At 27.8% G+C, this 18,276-nt stretch overlaps 2 protein-coding genes across 2 annotated transcripts; both read right to left on the bottom strand.

The window, feature by feature from the left end:
- Window positions 1–13,553: 13,553 nt before the first annotated feature.
- LOC149062370 (uncharacterized) lies at window positions 13,554–16,184 on the bottom strand. The gene is made up of 5 exons (XM_089215302.1): window positions 15,785–16,184; window positions 14,936–15,465; window positions 14,652–14,868; window positions 14,399–14,558; window positions 13,554–13,665 (listed from the first exon to the last, which is right to left on the bottom strand). Exons 1-5 carry the CDS (start codon window positions 16,182–16,184, stop codon window positions 13,554–13,556), a joined length of 1,419 nt encoding a protein of 472 aa, XP_089071428.1.
- Window positions 16,185–17,499: 1,315 nt separating this feature from the next.
- On the bottom strand, window positions 17,500–18,048 carry LOC149062369 (uncharacterized). Its single transcript, XM_089217587.1, has 2 exons — window positions 17,605–18,048; window positions 17,500–17,525 (listed from the first exon to the last, which is right to left on the bottom strand). The coding sequence occupies exons 1-2, from the start codon at window positions 17,984–17,986 to the stop codon at window positions 17,500–17,502; spliced, it is 408 nt and encodes a 135-aa protein (XP_089073713.1). The 5' UTR covers window positions 17,987–18,048.
- Window positions 18,049–18,276: the final 228 nt, after the last annotated feature.

The raw sequence follows: 18,276 nt of genomic DNA, 5'->3' as shown, positions 1-18,276 counted from the left end.
TTCTCTAATCCCTAACAATTAAAATGAATTTTAATATTTTCAACAAATAAATAGATACATATATTTATATATATGTAATATATTTGTAGTATTTTATATCATTATTTTCAGTTATAAACATTAATATATAATAGATCGTAATAATCTAATGTATATTAATATTTATATATTGATTATCTACTCTTATCCCTAATGATTAATTTAAATTAAAACATCTACAAATATTTTATGTGTATATATTATTATATTTATGTATATTATTTTATTTATAAACCATTTTCCATTAATATATATTAGATTCTATTAAAATAGAAAATAATACATATTAATATATATTAAATAAATACTCTAATTCCTAACGATTCATATGAATTTTAACGTTTTCAACAAATAAATAGATACATATCGTTAAATATATTTATATATACATGTGATATATTTGTACTATTTTCTATCATATTTTTTATTGATAAACATTAATATATATTAGATTCTAATGTATATTAATAAATTGATTATCTACTCTTATCCCTAATGATTAATTTGAATTAAAACTACTACAAATATTTTATGTGTATATATTAATATATTTATGTATATTATTTTATTTATAAACCATTTTCCATTAATATATATTAGATTCTATTAAAATAGAAACTAGTACATAATAATATATATTAAATAAATACTCTAATTCCTAACGATTAATATGAATTTTAACATTTTCAACAAATAAATAGATACATATAGATAAATATATTTATATATACATGTTTTATATTTGTACTATTTCCTATTATATTTTTTATTGATAAACATTAATATATATTAGATTCTAATGTATATTAATATATTGATTATCTACTCTTATCCATATTGATTAATTTCAATTTAAACTACTACAAATATTTTATGTGTATATATTATTATATTTATGTATATTATTTTATTTATAAACCATTTTCCATTAATATAGATTAGATTCTATTAAAATAGAAACTAATACATATTAATATATATTAAATAAATACTCTAATCCCTAACAATTAATATGAATTTAAACATTTTCAACAAATAAATAGATACATATAGATAAATATAGTTATATATACATGTGATATATTTGTACTATTTTATATCAATTTTTTTTCTGATGAACATTAATTTATATTAGATTCTAATGTATATTAATATATTGATTATCTACTCTTATTCCTAACAATTAATATGAATTTTAACATTTTCAACAAATAAATAGATCCATATAGATACATATATTTATATATACATGTAATATATTTGTAGTATTTTATATCACTTTTTTATTGATAAACATTAATATATATTAGATTCTAATGTTTATTAATATATTGATTATCGACTCTTATCCCTAATGATTAATTTCAATCAAAACTACTACAAATATTTTATCTGTATATATTAATATATTTAAGTATATTATTTTATTTATAAACCATTTTCCATTAATATAGATTAGATTCTATTAAAATAGAAACTAATACATATTAATATATTAAATAAATACTCTAATCCCTAACAATTAAAATGAATTTTAACATTTTCAACAAATAAATAAATACATATAGATATATATATTTATATATAAATGTAATATATTTGTTGTATTTTATGTCAATTTTTTTATTTATAAACATTAATATACAGTGTGTAATCGCTAATTGAGAACACTCAATATTTTTGAGTAGATCCCTGCAATTTGAATTCTTTTTTCTAGTTGGTTGTTGACATAAAAATACACATTTTAATGGCCTTTGAAATTTTTTAATTTAATTAGACTTGCGCATGCGCAAAACAACTATTTTTTCTTAAATGACAACCACCTATTTTAACCACTGATATTTTTTTGCCTAATTTTTTAATGAATTGTGGTAGTTGAACCAACCTCCTAAGTCCAAAATTGACCATGTTACAGCCAAACAACAACAAAACTGCAAAATGCATGCAATTTTCAGTTTTTCTTTACTGTAACTCTGAAATAATTATTCAAAAATTTTTTAGGATTTTCATTTTCACACTTATTTATTTAGGTGATATTTAGACATGATACATAAATAAGTATGTTGTGTATTTTATATTAATTCTAAAAAATCCTAGAATAATTATTTTCAGAGTTGCAGTAAAAAAAAACCGAAAATTTCACGCATATTGCAGTATTTTTGTTGTTTGACTGTTTTTTGAACTTAAGAAGTTTGTTCAACTATCAAACTTCATAAAAAAATTAGGCAAAAAAATATCAGTGGTTAAATTAGATGGTTTTCGTTTTTGAAAAAAAAGTTGTATTGGGCATGCGCAAGTCTAATTAAGTTAAAAGAGTTCATAGGCCATTAAAATTTGTATTTTTATGTCATAACAACTAGAAGAAAGAATTCAAGTTGCAGGACCCTACTCAAAGATATTGAGTGTTCTCAATTAGCGATTATACACTGTATTTGTAGCATTTTATATCATTTTTTTTATTGATAAACATTAATATATATTAGATTCTAATGTATATTAATATATTGATTATCTACTGTTATCCCTAATGATTAATTTCAATTGAAACTACTACAAATATTTTATGTGTATATATTAATATATTTATGTATATTGTATATTTTATATTTATAAACCATTTTCCATTAATATAGATTAAATTCTATTAAAATAGAAACTAATAAATATTAATATATTAAATAAATACTCTAATCCCTAACAATTAATATGAATTTTAACATTTCCAACAAATAAATAGATACATATAGATACATTTATTTATATATATGTAATATATTTGTAGTATTTTATATCATTATTTTTAGTTATTAACATTAATATATAATAGATCCTAATAATCTAATGTATATTAATATTTATATATTGATTAGCTACTCTTATTCCTAATGATTAATTTGAATTAAAACATCTACAAATAAGAGAAATTGAATTTTTATATCCCAAATTTAAAAAGGCAATTTTTTATGGATTTTCGACTCAAAATAATTTGCACTTTTTCATGAATGTTGCTTAATTTTTTAAATTATAACTTTAAATGCTTATAAAATAAATTGTGATTATGATTTTTAATAATATTTAACTTCCATTTTAACAATATATTATTAGATGTCTAACATTAAATTTTGAAACCAAAAAAATTGTATTGTGATTCATAGAAAAATTAATTTTAAATTTCTAATGTTTTTAAATAACTTTGAAATATTTTTAATATTTTGTAAATTTTTTCAACTATTTAAGATGTCAATATAACAATTCAGTGAAAGTACTGAAAGTTGTATGTATCTAAAATAATTTGTTTTACAGTTAAAACAATATAATATCTGACATCAATGACAACTCAAAATCTGATTTTTTGAGTCTTGTTTTTTCCTATTTTTTGTTTTTCTTTTCATTTTTAAAAACTACTGAGTATTTCAAACTTTTGCCTTCCTGACCCACTAACTAGACTCACTTTCTAACCGGATAAGCTAACAGACAGAAAAATAAATATCTAAACACACATCATTGTAATATCAATACATTCATCACTCCGCGCAGAATCTGAAATAAACCATTAAAAAAATAAATCATTTAAATAAGACAGTTATATACATATTATTCGAGTTATAATAAATTTTAAAATACATATTGCACTGAATATATATATTCAATAAAATTATGTTTAACTATTGTGAAAATGATATTTTTAACATGCTCCTATAGTCACCTCTTTTTAAACGAATTTAGTTACATTTTAAACTTCCATCAGTTGTATCATATGTGATTGTTGAATATTACGTATTAATTTAAATAAATCGTAAGGGATTAAAGATAATTTACTTCTTAGGTACCTGGGTAGCTTTGTATGCGCCTCTGAAGAGATTTTTAAAATGAGTAAATATCCTCATCAATTTATCATAAACCATCTGAATTTATTGTCGGCGGTGTACACCTGAATCATTTTATGTTAATAAAAAAAAATTGTATCGTTTACTATGTTGTCATTATTTATTATAGTCTCTACTAGTTTATATAATTATTAAGTATGTTAATACATATTGATATATCGTTTGAACCGCTAGACAAAATATATACAAATTATTTTATTCAAATTTTATTATTGACAATATAAAAGACATCATACTAAATTATTTATTAATTTTTATATGATATCGTTGTTAGTTATAATTTATCTATTTTTATTGTATATATATTTTAAACTTTAAAAAGTACCATACCTTTTAATATTTATTAAACTATATATTTTTATTATTTGTTTTTTATGCGTTGAAATAATTATAAGTTATTTAATAAAAGAAACTAACGTTTTAAACTACACAGTGACTTGAAATAATTTATCCACATCCTTGAGTTTCTAATTAATATCTAGGATTCGTCATTAAACAAACTTTTATCTTTAAATTTATTCTTAACTCCCCTATACATAACATATTTCTAGCATATTGACTAAAATGAAGCAATGTAGTACCTACGTTAGGAAGTGACTTAGAATCCATCAAATTTATGTTTTAATGTATGTTTTAAGATTCTATATCTTTAAAAATGTACTGAAATTTAAAATCTCGGGACTATGATAAATCTATTGCAAACTAATGATATAGTTATATCAAAATATTTACTATGCAGTAATTCAAAATAAGAGTTAAAATCATAAAATGTATTCAAAAAATTTAAAATTCACTCAACTTAATCCCTAACATAAAAGTTGACAATAAAATTTTAAAACTGGACTAATAATATTGTAACTTAGATTTAGTAGGTGGTAGTAAATGGCTGACAACAACAACAATCAAGAAGAAGGAACTGTTCCGTTGCAAAACACTAATACAATATATCTATTTTGAATAAATATATATTTATGATACTTAAATAATAGGATTAAGACATCTGGTACCTATTTAATATTATAACAGAGTAGTTGTTTAACTATAATATTGTACCATGTAGAATAATGAAGATGAATAATAATTAATGATTTTTATAGATTTTTTCTTTTAGTTATTAAAAGAACATGCATTTTATCAAACATTTAAGTACCAATGATTGTTTTTAGCGAATTCAACTCAATAAAATTGTATAATATTTTGTTAAGATTAAAAATATACCTACAATACAATTTTAATTTAACATATTTTTAGTTCACTATATGTTATTAGGATTTATTTTCTTCTTGAATGCAGATTGTCAGACTTGAATTTTAATCTTCTTTAAAATTAACTTGAGTAGTTGAGTATTTAATAAATTTAAAAAATGATAAATATAACCAAATAATTGAATGATCAAATTCGAGTGTAGGTGCGATAGCCAAAGTCAACAAAACGTAGCTTTAATAGTCAAATTAGCATATAGGTATAATACATTCAATTAATCAGGTACAAGAGTTATCAATATTGTTAATTTAGGTCGTATGGTATCGAATCTATCAATAATTATATCTCCTGATCTTTAGAAGTAGGTAATTATTTTTTAAATTTCAATGAGTATAGTAAATAATAGTTTGTCATATTGTGTATAAATTATGTCCTAGACCTCAGATGCACCACTTAGACGGTGTAACGCTGAACTTATTACCTATACTAATAATTTATATTGTTTCGTGGATTCTTTAGCGGTACGCCTGAATCGTTTAGAGTAAGCAGCTACATGAGCATACGCCAGTTTATACTGCAGGTAGGCAACCCAATACACATCAAGAAAGGGCGATGACCACGAGTGGAAACTATTTATATTTTATATTATAAGTATTGGGATCTAAGAAGATTTCTCAATATTCAGGACAGATACTTAAATTTACGATGACGAAAAATTATACCTATTTATTATGAATCACGAAAAAAAGTACAGATAAAAATAGGTAGAAAAAAATCAATTAATTAAAAAAGTCTAAAATAATAAAATGTAATACAATAATAAATAAAATATTATTTATCTATATCTAATATCTATAGATAGGTATCATATCTATATAAAAATTCTATTTCTATTTCTTGTACCGTGTTATTAAATTGTAAAACTAAAAAAATACTAAAAATGCAAAACTATGCACTAGCTATAAACTTTCAGTGTAATTGTTTAACAATATGTATGTTAAAATTGCAATACAAAATATATTAAAGTTCCATAAAAATATAATAATAATATCATATAAAATTTATAATAGTTAATTACTCGTACTTACTTATTACATATTAAAATATAAATATATAATAAAACAGTCTTCCTATATAATGTATAATTTAGCAAATCATTTTGCATTAAATGTCTACAATTTTAAGTAGGTATTCCACCAACCTACTATATAAAATATTTTTTTTGTAAAAATCATCTCAGAATTTTTTTATAATTAATATAATTTATTCATCATTCATTTTTAAAGATGCAGAATGCTCACCCAAAATACCTACCAAAAATAATTTTTCAGTTTGTATACGGCATAGGTACCTACTTAAAAAGGTTAAAATAAAATCAAAAAATTACCTATAAATTACTTAGAAAATTGCCAGAAGAATTATTTTGGACTTGTAAAGTTTTTTTGGCAGAGTACCTACACATTTTGCAATTAATTGTGTTCCAAGATGATGCTAATTATCGGTGGGAGGGGGTGCTCTGTTGATCAGTTCAATAGTACTATTATCCACAGATTTCTCAATATTCGGGACAGATACTTAAATTTACGATGACGACGATTAATAGTAAATGCGGTGCCGGATCTAGGGGAGAGGAGTCGGAGGTCTATCCCCTAGCGTATAATGTTCTTTAACGTATTTTTAAAGTTTTAAATTTTAAAATTGAAAATAGAAAATTGACTTTAAAACAAAAATCAAAGCTTTAATACAATATTTTACGAGATATGTGTTACATTGGGTATACGAATTACTTTATATTTAATCGATATAAGTAATAACTAATAAAATGGACAAACAGTTATGTCATTAATGTTGCATATTTATTATGAAAATATTAAGATTACATACCTACTCAAATAACTGACAGACAACAGTTAGGGTAGTTTAATATTATTTTAATTCAACGAAAAACAGAATATTCAATAAAAAAATAATATATTTTCATGTATTTAGTAAGACAGTATTATAAATCAATTACCTATATAAATTATCTGATAACAAAATTACAATTTGGAACAAAATCCCCGTATAATAACCATTAAAAATTTTCAAAGAAAAGTTAAATTAGCTCAAGTGTTGATAAAACTTTATTCTCATATAAATAGTAACTATGCAGATCGAGTCTTATTGTCAATAATTAAGTCTTCTCAAATGCGTGCTGCAGGTGTTATTATCAATTTATTGCCATCGTCATCTTATCACAATTTTAAATGGGTTGTGCCGATTATATCAGTTATAATATTTTATTTTTATATAGGTATTTTACCCCCAGGGGAACACCTAGTGTTACAGGTATGGCGAACCCGGGGCCCCGAGCTCCTCTATTCCCAAGGTATGGGTAGTTGGCTAACAACCCTACATCGTAAAAAAAACGTTGTTAAGAAACCACAAAATAAGCCTCGGAATTGGATAAATGGACAACGACTGGAACTGGAAAATGGATTAAAAATGGGTACATGGAATTTTAGGACCTTAAACAAACCGGGAGCGTTACAGTACTTACTGGACGCTATTAAAAAATATAATACAAACATACTAGCGCTACAAGAAATTAGATGGCCAAGTGAAGAAAAAGAAAGGAATGGTTTAATGATAGATGTAAGGAGGCAATAGAGAGGAGAAATCACGTACGAGAAAAAGGTATCAAGGATCCGAGCGTAATAAACAGAGAAAGTTATAAGAACACTAAAAAAGAAACCAATAAAGTAGGTACTAAGATGTGAAAAAAGACTGGCAGAAAAAAGAAAGATTGAGGAAATTGAAGAAAATAAAAATAACCCCAGAAGATTCTTCAACAATACTGCCAACATTAAACGGGGATATAAACCACAGACCAGGTTTTTAAGGAATGTGTTAGGTGTGCTAGTAACAAAAAAGGAATTAGTAGTAGAAGAATTTAAAAAACATTTTGAAGGTCTCCTAAATAAAACAGCACCAACAACAATACACGAAGAAATGGATATGCAATATAGTACAGCGGAACCATGTATTGAACTCCCAACGAAACGGGAAATTTATAACATCATAGGAAAACTGAAAAACAACAAATCACCTGGAGAAACTAACATAGTAGCGGAATTACTAAAAAATGAAGGAGAAACGATCAAAAGTTTGGAAAATTATTAAGGTAATCTTGGAAACCGAAGAAATGCCAGTAGAGTGGAACACGGCAATACTATGCCCAATATTTAAAAGGAAGACACACTAGACCCAAAAAATTACAGAGGAATTTCCTTATTGGATACTTGCTATAAAATATTGTCGACGCTCCTTTTGGAAAGAATAACGCCGTATGCAGAAGCCATCGTGGGAAGGTACCAATGTGGCTTTGAAAAGGGGAAATCCACCGTCGATCACATATTCACCTTAAGGCAAACGATGGAGAAATACTATGATTTCGATAATGACCTATATATGATATTTGTGGATTACAAACAAGCTTATGACAGTGTAAATAGGGTAAAAACTATGGAAAGCAATGGTACTATTTGGAATCCCACAAAAATATGTAAACTTAGTAAAAATGTGTAATGATAAGACGTTACTTAAAGTACGTTTCTTACAGAGGTTATCGTCAGCCTTTGAGGTTAATTCAGGATTGAGACCGGGAGATGCTTTATCCCCAACTTTGTTCAACCTGGGACGAGAAAAAGTTATCAGAGATTCCTATGATGGACGAACAATGGAAGTTCTTGGTAAAGAAACTGTTTTAGCATATGCTGATGATGTAGTTGTTTTGGGGAATACGCGAGAAGAAGTTACCCGCTCAGTGTCTAAGCTAATAGAAGTCAGCAAAAACATGGGCCTATGTATCAATGAAGAAAAGACTAAACTCATGATACTATCTAGAAGAAACTTAGACCAGTCAAACCTGAATGTAGGAAATATGAACTTTGAAAAAGTGGATAATTTCAAATACTTAGGTGTTAATATAAACAGCATTATAACGACATGCATAGGGAAATCAAAGAAAGAATATCGAATGGAAATAGATGTTACTTTAGCATAAACAAACTTTTGAGATCAAAACTGCTATCTAGGAAGTCAAAAACTACACTGTACACAAGCTATCTTAGGCCAATAGTAACCTACGGATGTGAGATTTGGTTCACGACTTGGGATATGGAAAAGGAAAATATTAAGAAATATATATGGACCGGTGTACAATGACAACCTATGAAGGCACAATGAAGAGCTGTATGACCTCTATGAAAAACCAAATATACTCACATATGTAAGGATTAAACGTCTAGAGTGGCTGGGACATGTATGAAGAGTGGATGGAGATGTATTGAAAAATGCTCTGATAAGAAAAAAAATTAAAAAACGTCCACTTGGAAGACCAAAATCGAGATGGAAAGACACCGTAGAAAATGATATGAGACTAATAGAGGAGCAAGCAACGTTAGACTGGACTTTGGACAGAAAAAAATGGAAAGACTTACTAGTGGCAACACAAGTCCTTAATAGACCGTTAAGATGTTGCTTCAACAAGAAGAAGAAGAAGATAGGTATTTTATTAGTTTTCCATGTGATTATGTTATGTACTTATTAATTTATCGACTAACGACAAATATCTACAACACGTTATTACCGTTACTAGTTGCTTTTTGGTTTTTAGTTTATTTTCTCACAATTAAAATGAAACGTAAAGAAAGATCTGGTCCAATAGACACGTTTACTCAAAAAAAGATAAACAGTGTTTCAACTGTTTCAAGTGCACCAATTGAGTACAAGAAATCTTAAAATCTAGTGATATTTACCCAAACTGTTAAACAATTGCTTACATGCACCCTTAAACATGCACCTAACCAATGCGGCATTTCCGAATATAGTTAAGTTCTCGCGAACGGATCGCTTTCGCATGTCGAAAAAAACTGTTGTCGCTGGTGGTCGTTCTGCTCTTTGCACTGCATTCACTTCCGTAAAGTAGACACGCTGGCCGTTCTGCAAGTGAACTGCCAAAGGTACTACAGTCGGGTGACGTTCATGAATCGGAAATGAAAACAGCCGCTAAAATGCCTCATTACAACTCGCGTAAAGTCCAAGTTGAAATATCATCACCTCATCGTTTGCATTTGGATTAGCAATCCCAAACACAGCCATGTCAACCCCTTTGTTCACATATTTTTCAAACGTATTTGATAGTGTATTACACCTTATATATATATATATATATATAAATATTATACCTACACTTAACACACACTATATGATTGACCAATACATAATATACACACTCAACACTTTTCTACCCATGCACATAATTACTTATTATGAAAATGACACACAGCAGTTAGTTCGACAGTCACCATCAACAGGAGCGAACTCACCAAATACACTTATTAACAGCCATCTACATTAGTAAAGTATTATTTTTAAAATAATAATATTAATATGGCTCTATAAACCAAACGTGTCTTATTATTGATAAAATACCTCATACACAGTGCTCTAACCCTCAGCTACGGAAAATGTATCCATAAGGAATAGAAAACCTTCCCTGGATAACTTACTAATATCGTACTAAGGTCCCCCGACCACGTAGCATATTTGGTGGAGGCGCCGAAGCTTTGGACACTTAATATATGTACAAAGTTATCAATAATCTTAGATTCGGTTTGGTTTATATATATATCAGTGTGTTATTAACGTAGTTATTAAATTAACCATTTTATATGTAAAAGAAAAATACGGGTTCATGGCCATTGAAAGCCGTGCATTTTATTTTTAAAAACAAAAATTTTCTTTTATACCTACATAATTTACTTATATTTAAAAATTAAAATTAAAATGAACTCGTTTATTAACATTTTATTATATGAAATGATTCATTCAAATATTAATAAAGTTATAGTTAAGATTAAGAAGTGTAAATGTATTTATAAAATAAAAATTTAATAGTATTATATTTATGGAAAAAAAAATTTACTTAAAGAGAAAAACAAACAATCAAATTGCAAAGGTTAATAAGGATAATATTTTATTTTTGGATCCAGAATTTAAGAATGAATTTGATGAAATTAATTTAAGTTCTGTTTTAAGGCGAGTTGAGGAAAATGACTTAGGAGATTTCTTTCAAAACTCTAGATTCTCGAAATTGCCTATTTCAGCTACCTTAGTTAAAACATTTACTCTTGCTACTTTATATGAGGTTCAAGATATCGCCGTTGTAGAGTTCTCAAAACTATCGTTAAACAAAAAATTTGAATTTTTATTATTTCGCAAAAATTATTGATTTGGCTAAATTATTTAAATAAACAAGAATTATATGATTTTTTAAATTATTGTAAAGTTAATGTTAATAATACTGCTTCGTTTATTGAGCACAAACAACTTGCGATAGCGCATATTAAACAATTACAAACATATAAACTTGATGAATTTTACGAATCAGAAGAAAATAATCGTAATCAAACATTAATTGAAACTGATGCAAAAACTGTGATAGAGCTTAAAGATAATAATACTTCAAAATCTAGCGACGAATTTACGAGTTTAAACAATATTTTATCGGACCTCAATACATCTACTCAATTAATTAATAACAAAATTGAAGTAATAGATAATAAATTTACAACAGAGCAAAATAATCTACCTATTTGATAAAATCTGTATTCTCAATCTGTTTTCTGAATTAGTTCTCAACCGAAATTAAATATTAGTAAAACAAATAATAAATATACCTAATATGGCAGGTAATTATCATTTTTCTCTCGGTATATTTAACGGCACACAGGACGAATGTGTACTGGGATTTTTTGAAAATTTTGAGTTAATGGCAAAGGCAAATGGATGGGAAGATGAAACTAAATTAGGTACCTAGTATACTCACCACTTTATTAAAAAGGATCGGCATATAAACTACTTAAAATTATGGATTCTGAAACTAAATTATCTTTTGAAAAAATAATGCTTAAACTTAAGAAAAAGTTTGCCTCATACGGAAGATCAAAAATGCTAAAAAATAAATTAAAAAACAGAAAATTAAAATCTAGTGAATCTGTGGGAGAGTTTTGGATAGACATACATTTTTTAATAAATGAAACAAACAAAGCGATGCCCGAATCCGAAAAAGTTGATTTCATTTTAGATGCATTATCACCAGATTACTATAACAGTATAACGTGATTGGTATGTTAAAAAAATAATAGCCTGACAGAACTAGAAAATAATTTTAAAAAGTTTGAGTATACGAAATCAAGAGCCAATGAGTTAGAAGAAAAAACAAAATTAGAAAGTAATACTTATAATTTAAATAAAAATAATAATTTTACGAAATATAATAACGATAATTATAATTATGATAACCATACTTATTGTTATTATAGACGAAATTACGGCAACGGGAATTTTAATAGACTCAGATTTAATAGTTATAAACCTCCATTTTTCGATCAACAATATAACAATAATTATAAAGTCCCAAATTTTCATGTTAAAAATAACAATAGTAATAAGAATTATAACAACACTTCTAATTTCATGCAGTGGTTATAATAATAATATTAATAATAATGATAACAATAATTATAATAGATTTAATAATTTTCATAACTTTGATAATCATAATGGTTACCTACGCAGGAATAAATAATAGAGACTACAGATACGACAATAATAATTTCAATAATAATGTGTGTATGCAAAAATATGCGATGACCGAGAAATAGAACATAAAACACAAAATAAAAATAAAAACTTTAATGAAAACCCTCCGTAGGTAGATATAGTTTGCTATGACTACGGATGGTGCAGGTCACACACGCTCTTCATGTACCATGTCAAAAAACTTCAAAAGAAACACTTAACTAGGTGTGTTTCTAAAATTGAAAAAAAAAATTAGGATACCAGTAAATTTAGTTGATATCAATGATAACAATTCAATTGATTTAATAAAAACAAAAATTTTAAACTGAAAAACTATAAAAATATTTATAAAATTGAAATACCGGGAAAAATAAATAATCATGATGATAATTTTTTAATTGACATAGGAGCAAGTATAACTATTATCAATAATAATAATATTTATTTAAATGAAATTGTACTACCATTAGAAACTGGCATTAGTCTCGAGGCTGCAAGCCTGCAAATAATACTAGTTTGAATATAGTTGGAAAGTCATTGGTAGAAATTGTTAGGGATGGATGTATTAACAAAATTAAAAGTTATAGTTATTCTTAATAATAATAACATAGTTTTTATATTAAAAAAACAAAGCGAAACATTTAAGTGGGACGTCAATAATAGTTTTAAAGTAACTCAATTATTAAATAATCAAAAATACAAAAAAAATGAAAATAATCATAAATTATAGGAATTAGATTTAATTCCACCAGACAGTTTTTCGAATTGTAAAAATAAAAATAATAATGAACGGTATATTCATGAGTTTGTAAAACGGTTTACAAAAGGACCACAGGCACCAGGAGATGGCGATTGTGATGCACACGCGTTAAGAATATGTTTAAAAAACTTAGGATTTTCTTTATCCAATCTAAATATTTTGAAATTAATAGGTATTGAAAAATGTAAAACAGGATATTATTTAACAGACGAAGATATTGCTTTTATTTGTGACACATTAAATAAGAACTTAATAATAATCAATGAAAATTTCACTACTAACAATGAAATAATAAATTCAGCATTAGTATATTGGAAACCAAACAGACAAATAATTCGCATTTTTCATGAGAAAAATCACTGGCACCCAGGAATTTTAATCACTAGGTAATTGTAATTTGTAGAGAGTTTAGAGAACGTATTACCTACTTAACAAATCTATTAATTTTGTTTTTCTCTCATTTATATATAGTAATTAGCCGACCCGTCACAGCTTCGCCCGTGATTGGTTGTTTATTTTGCCTTCGGACCATGATATGTAGAATTTTTTATTCAAATATTATTGTTTATTGTGATCGGCTAGTAAATATAAAAAACGGTTTCTAGCGTTATAAATGATAAAAATAAATACTGATAAAAAAGAAATAATTTATGGTTGATAAAGATTTATTAAAGAAAATTTATTAAAGATTTATTAAAATTTATTAAAGAAAAAAAAAGAATTAAAATATGAATTTTATAAGACTTCTGAGTATATGATGTTTTTTGTTATATTTCCTGTTGAAATTAAAATCATAAGATGATTCGGGTCTCCAGTTCGAGAAAATGCCACGTATAATTGCCCATGTGAAAAACACTCTGTACGAAGATCTACGCCAACGTACTTGAATGTTTGACCTTGTGCTTTGTTTATGGTAATGGCAAAAGAAACTTTACCCGGGAATTGAAGCCGTTTGAAAGAAAACGGCAAGTCAGAGGGAATCATGGGAATTCTTGGAATAAATGCAATTTCTCCTTTCGCTGGCCCTGTAAGAATTACGGCTTCTATAATATTATTTCGCAACGATTTTATTTGTAATCTTGTACCGTTACATAAGTTCGGTGGTTGAAGATTACGTAATAATGTAATTGGAGCACCAATTTTTAATTTTAGTTTATGAGGAGGAAATCCCGAAGGAGAAAGAGAATTGAGAAATTCTTGTTTATAATGAATAGCATCATCTGTTGATGTAACTGTATCAATAGATAGATATCCACGTGAGTGTCCATCGAATTTTAGAAGGATGATATCATTAATTTCTTCTGCTGTTACATTTCTTGGAGAGATTATAGCTCTTTCAACATAACCACTGATCTGATTTATTGGACAGATTAAAAATGTCTGGATAAACTGTAGAAATCAACTCTAACACGTTATTGACCACCCGTCCAATCGTGTGATTGACAGAAATGTAACCATTTTCATTTTCTAAAGTTCCATTTCCAATTTTCAACAACTGTGCTGGAAAAATATCGTCCCCTCCGCATAAATAAACTCTCATGTTTGTTCGCAAATAAAGTTTTTCAACATAGTTCCATATATGGGAAGATTTTAAGCAAGCATTAACGACATCAGCTCGAGTACCTTTAGGGATTACTGGTAAGGTTTGACGGAAATCACCAGCGAAAACGAATGTTATGCCACCCATAAACTTATTATTACACCTAAGATCTTTTAATGTTCGATCAATTGCTTCGATATGTGATCTGTGACTCATTGTACACTCATCCCACACAACGAATGAGGTTTTTTGAAGAATTTTTCCATGAGGGCCATTTTTACGAATCGGACAAACGTATTCTGTATCAAATAATACATTTAACGGTAACTTGAAAGTCGAGTGAGCAGTTCTGCCGCCACTAAGGAGAGTTGCTGCTATACCAGATGAAGCTACTGCTAATGCAACTTTACCTGAGGATCTAATTTGAGCCAACAACAAATTAATTAGGAATGTTTTTCCTGTACCACCCGGAGCATCTAAAAAAAAAAACTCTTCCTTGATGATTCATTACGCTTTCTGTAATAACATTAAAAGCATATTTTTGATCATTTACTAATTTTGGTAAATTGATTTCTACAAATTCTTGTAATCGGTTATTATCGTAAGAACGCAAAATTGAGAATTCAAAAGGATCAGATGCATTTTCATTTCGAACAGGTGAGTTCATTCCAAATTCAGTTAAATATTTTTCAGACAGAAAAACAACTTTATCTTCTATTTCAATCAAACCTTTATTAAATATTTCATCAGAAAAAGTAAATTGCAAGTCATTTAATCGAGTGCGCTCTGTAAGAAGAATATCTTCACAAAAATCATTTCTGAACTGTTCCCACAAAGATTGAGGTTCAGACGGTTGGCAGAAAACTATGATTATTGCGAATAATTCTCTTAATTTTGAAGGGCTTTCTGAAAGAGTTGCTTCCGCTAGAGTATTTTTCCATTGCTCGTCATTTTCTAAAAGCCCAAGAGCAAAACAGGAAGCTTTAAAAGTCGCGTGAATGACTCCATCAAAGGCCTTCAAGCTTTCAAATGAAGTAGGACCTTGTACATAATTTAGTAACAATCTTAAATGGAAGCACTCACTTTGATTTGGGTGAATCGTGTAAATTCTACCAATGGCAGTGTCCATTTTTATTCCTGGTCAACCTGGAACATCTTTTCCCCGTCTTCTCTTTAACCAGCCTCTGCTATTATCCCAGGTGTAATAAGAAGGAACTTCATGATAGAACAGTGTTTTCGCAAAATCATCATGTGAACACAGTTCAAAAAATGAAGTTAGTGTCGTTTTTCTTGGATTTTCAATAACTTGATGAAGATTATTATCATTAAAGAAAACACGCTGTCCATTTTCTAGATGAACAGCCAAGTGCTGAACTGTCGGATCTCTATCATGGATTTCAAAATTGAAAATTCTCCAAAACGCTCAGAAGTACATATGTATCGACCATTCAAAAAATTTGTAATCTCATCGTTTTCACGATTAACAGAAAAAGTAGCTCTATCTGATCCTTTATTAATATATTTACATATGTATTTTATCGCTTTAACCGTATGACAGTATTCTACGTTAATATGCGCATTAAAGCACCTAGATAGCACTGGACAATACGGTACAACCCAACGGTTGTCAACCACGATTTCTGTTTTACCACGAACTTTTAATATTGCAGTATAACCTCCATCATCTGGTGATCTCCGTCGGTAAGTCGGATAACCATCATCTCCAGTTTGAGTATCCTTGACCAATTTGTGAGGGTATTTCTTACTACATTTTCCAATATTCATACATGGCGATCTAATATTTAACTCGCCGCATGGGCCATGAATCATATTCTTGCAAACTATTTCATAAAGTATAGGATCTCTGTCTTTGTTTGGTATCTCGGCAGAAATAATTTTATCAATTTCATCTGACTGAATTTTCGTTTGTAACCACAAAAGAATGTGGCAGTGTGGCAAACCTCGTTTTTGCCATTCAACACTGTAAACATAACAATTTACATCTCCGAAAACATATTTATTTTTTAATACATGCATAAACTTTTTTAGTTTGAGATGAAAAACTCTAGAGATTATATCGTGTCTATCAAACGACTTTTGATCTTGAAATAATTCATTTTTTATTTCCGGCCATTCCGGGTTGCATGTAAAAGTAATAAATAAATCTGGGCGGCCAAATTTACGAACATAAGTCATGGCATCCTGATTTTTTTCATGCATGTAACGTGGGGAGCCAGTAAAAGAGGAAGGAAGAATTACTTGTTGCCCAACGTTATTAGCATTAATATTTGCATCATTGTTAACAGCATCTCGGAGGTGAACATAATCATCCGCACGTAGTTGTTTTTGATGGTTACGAATAAAGTGTAGTCTTTCAGAAATCAATTTTGCCATCATATCTACGGCGAATTGGCTGAATAATGTTTTGTAATAATGTAGATGATTTAGACTTGTTTCTCTAACCATAAACCTATAAGAATAAAATTGCATGCAGGATACAGTTTTGGTTCGATTTTGGTTATTTTCCTGTAATATATTAATGTGATAACCGTCTTCGCCTCTAGTATACATCAATGGATATTGCAGTGCATCATAAGATCTATTCAATTCGGAAACTCGACTCAATTGTCCACTCCGACCGTGCAGAACTATATCTCTGGGACCTTTATCTTCATTAACTAATAATACAGCTACTTCATCGATGGTAGGTGCATTATATTGACCTCTGTGTTCATCTTGAGGAACTCTGTCAGCATGAATAATTAACTTAAAGTTTTGCAACTCATCAAAAGACCTCGACTCCAGATTAGTTCTAAAGCTCTGTATGAGGTGATTATTTTCACGCAAAACTGTTTGCAATGATTCAATGAGACCTCTTTTCATATTTGGAATCATATTTGTTCGAATAGATATTTGATCCGACTCTGACATAAAATATATTTGTAAAAATTTAGCATTATTTCCAATTTCGGGTAATAAACTACCTATTAAATGATGCACTTGACCCTGAATTTTAAAAGAGGGCATGAAGTTCCCTTCACTTATTTCGTTTGCTCCAAACAATGTCATTTGAAACAGAGTGTTATACCGTCTAGAATTATCAAAGAAATGTTTTGATAGAGGGTGAGAATTATCAATTAAACTTTTAATTAGGTCTGGAAGATCCTCAAATTGGTGTAAAACAACTTTACCGTCAGCGCAGCAAAGTCCATGGGTTTCAT

This window comes from Diuraphis noxia, unplaced genomic scaffold, assembly GCF_037042655.1.
Source record: "Diuraphis noxia isolate RWA-SAM2 unplaced genomic scaffold, SU_Dnox_SAM2 contig0001, whole genome shotgun sequence".
Lineage (NCBI taxonomy): Eukaryota > Metazoa > Arthropoda > Insecta > Hemiptera > Aphididae > Diuraphis > Diuraphis noxia.
Note: the sequence above shows the minus strand (reverse complement) of the source record. Positions and strands in the feature narration are given on the sequence as shown.

What these genes read in the sequence shown, in the direction of transcription:
- LOC149062369 (XM_089217587.1), bottom strand. Translation starts at nt 17,986, where the DNA reads ATGTCAGAGTCGGATCAAATATCTATTCGAACAAATATGATTCCAAAT. An exon ending in GTATACTAGAGGCGAAGACG is followed by an intron (nt 17,526 to 17,604) that starts GTTATCACATTA and finishes TTATTCTTATAG; the next exon opens with GTTTATGGTTAGAGAAACAA.
- LOC149062370 (XM_089215302.1), bottom strand. Translation starts at nt 16,184, where the DNA reads ATGGACACTGCCATTGGTAGAATTTACACGATTCACCCAAATCAAAGT. An exon ending in TGATGAAATATTTAATAAAG is followed by an intron (nt 15,466 to 15,784) that starts GTTTGATTGAAA and finishes TTAGATCCTCAG; the next exon opens with GTAAAGTTGCATTAGCAGTA. An exon ending in GCACAAGGTCAAACATTCAA is followed by an intron (nt 13,666 to 14,398) that starts GTACGTTGGCGT and finishes CAAAATATTTAG; the next exon opens with ATTGGATAAAGAAAATCCTA.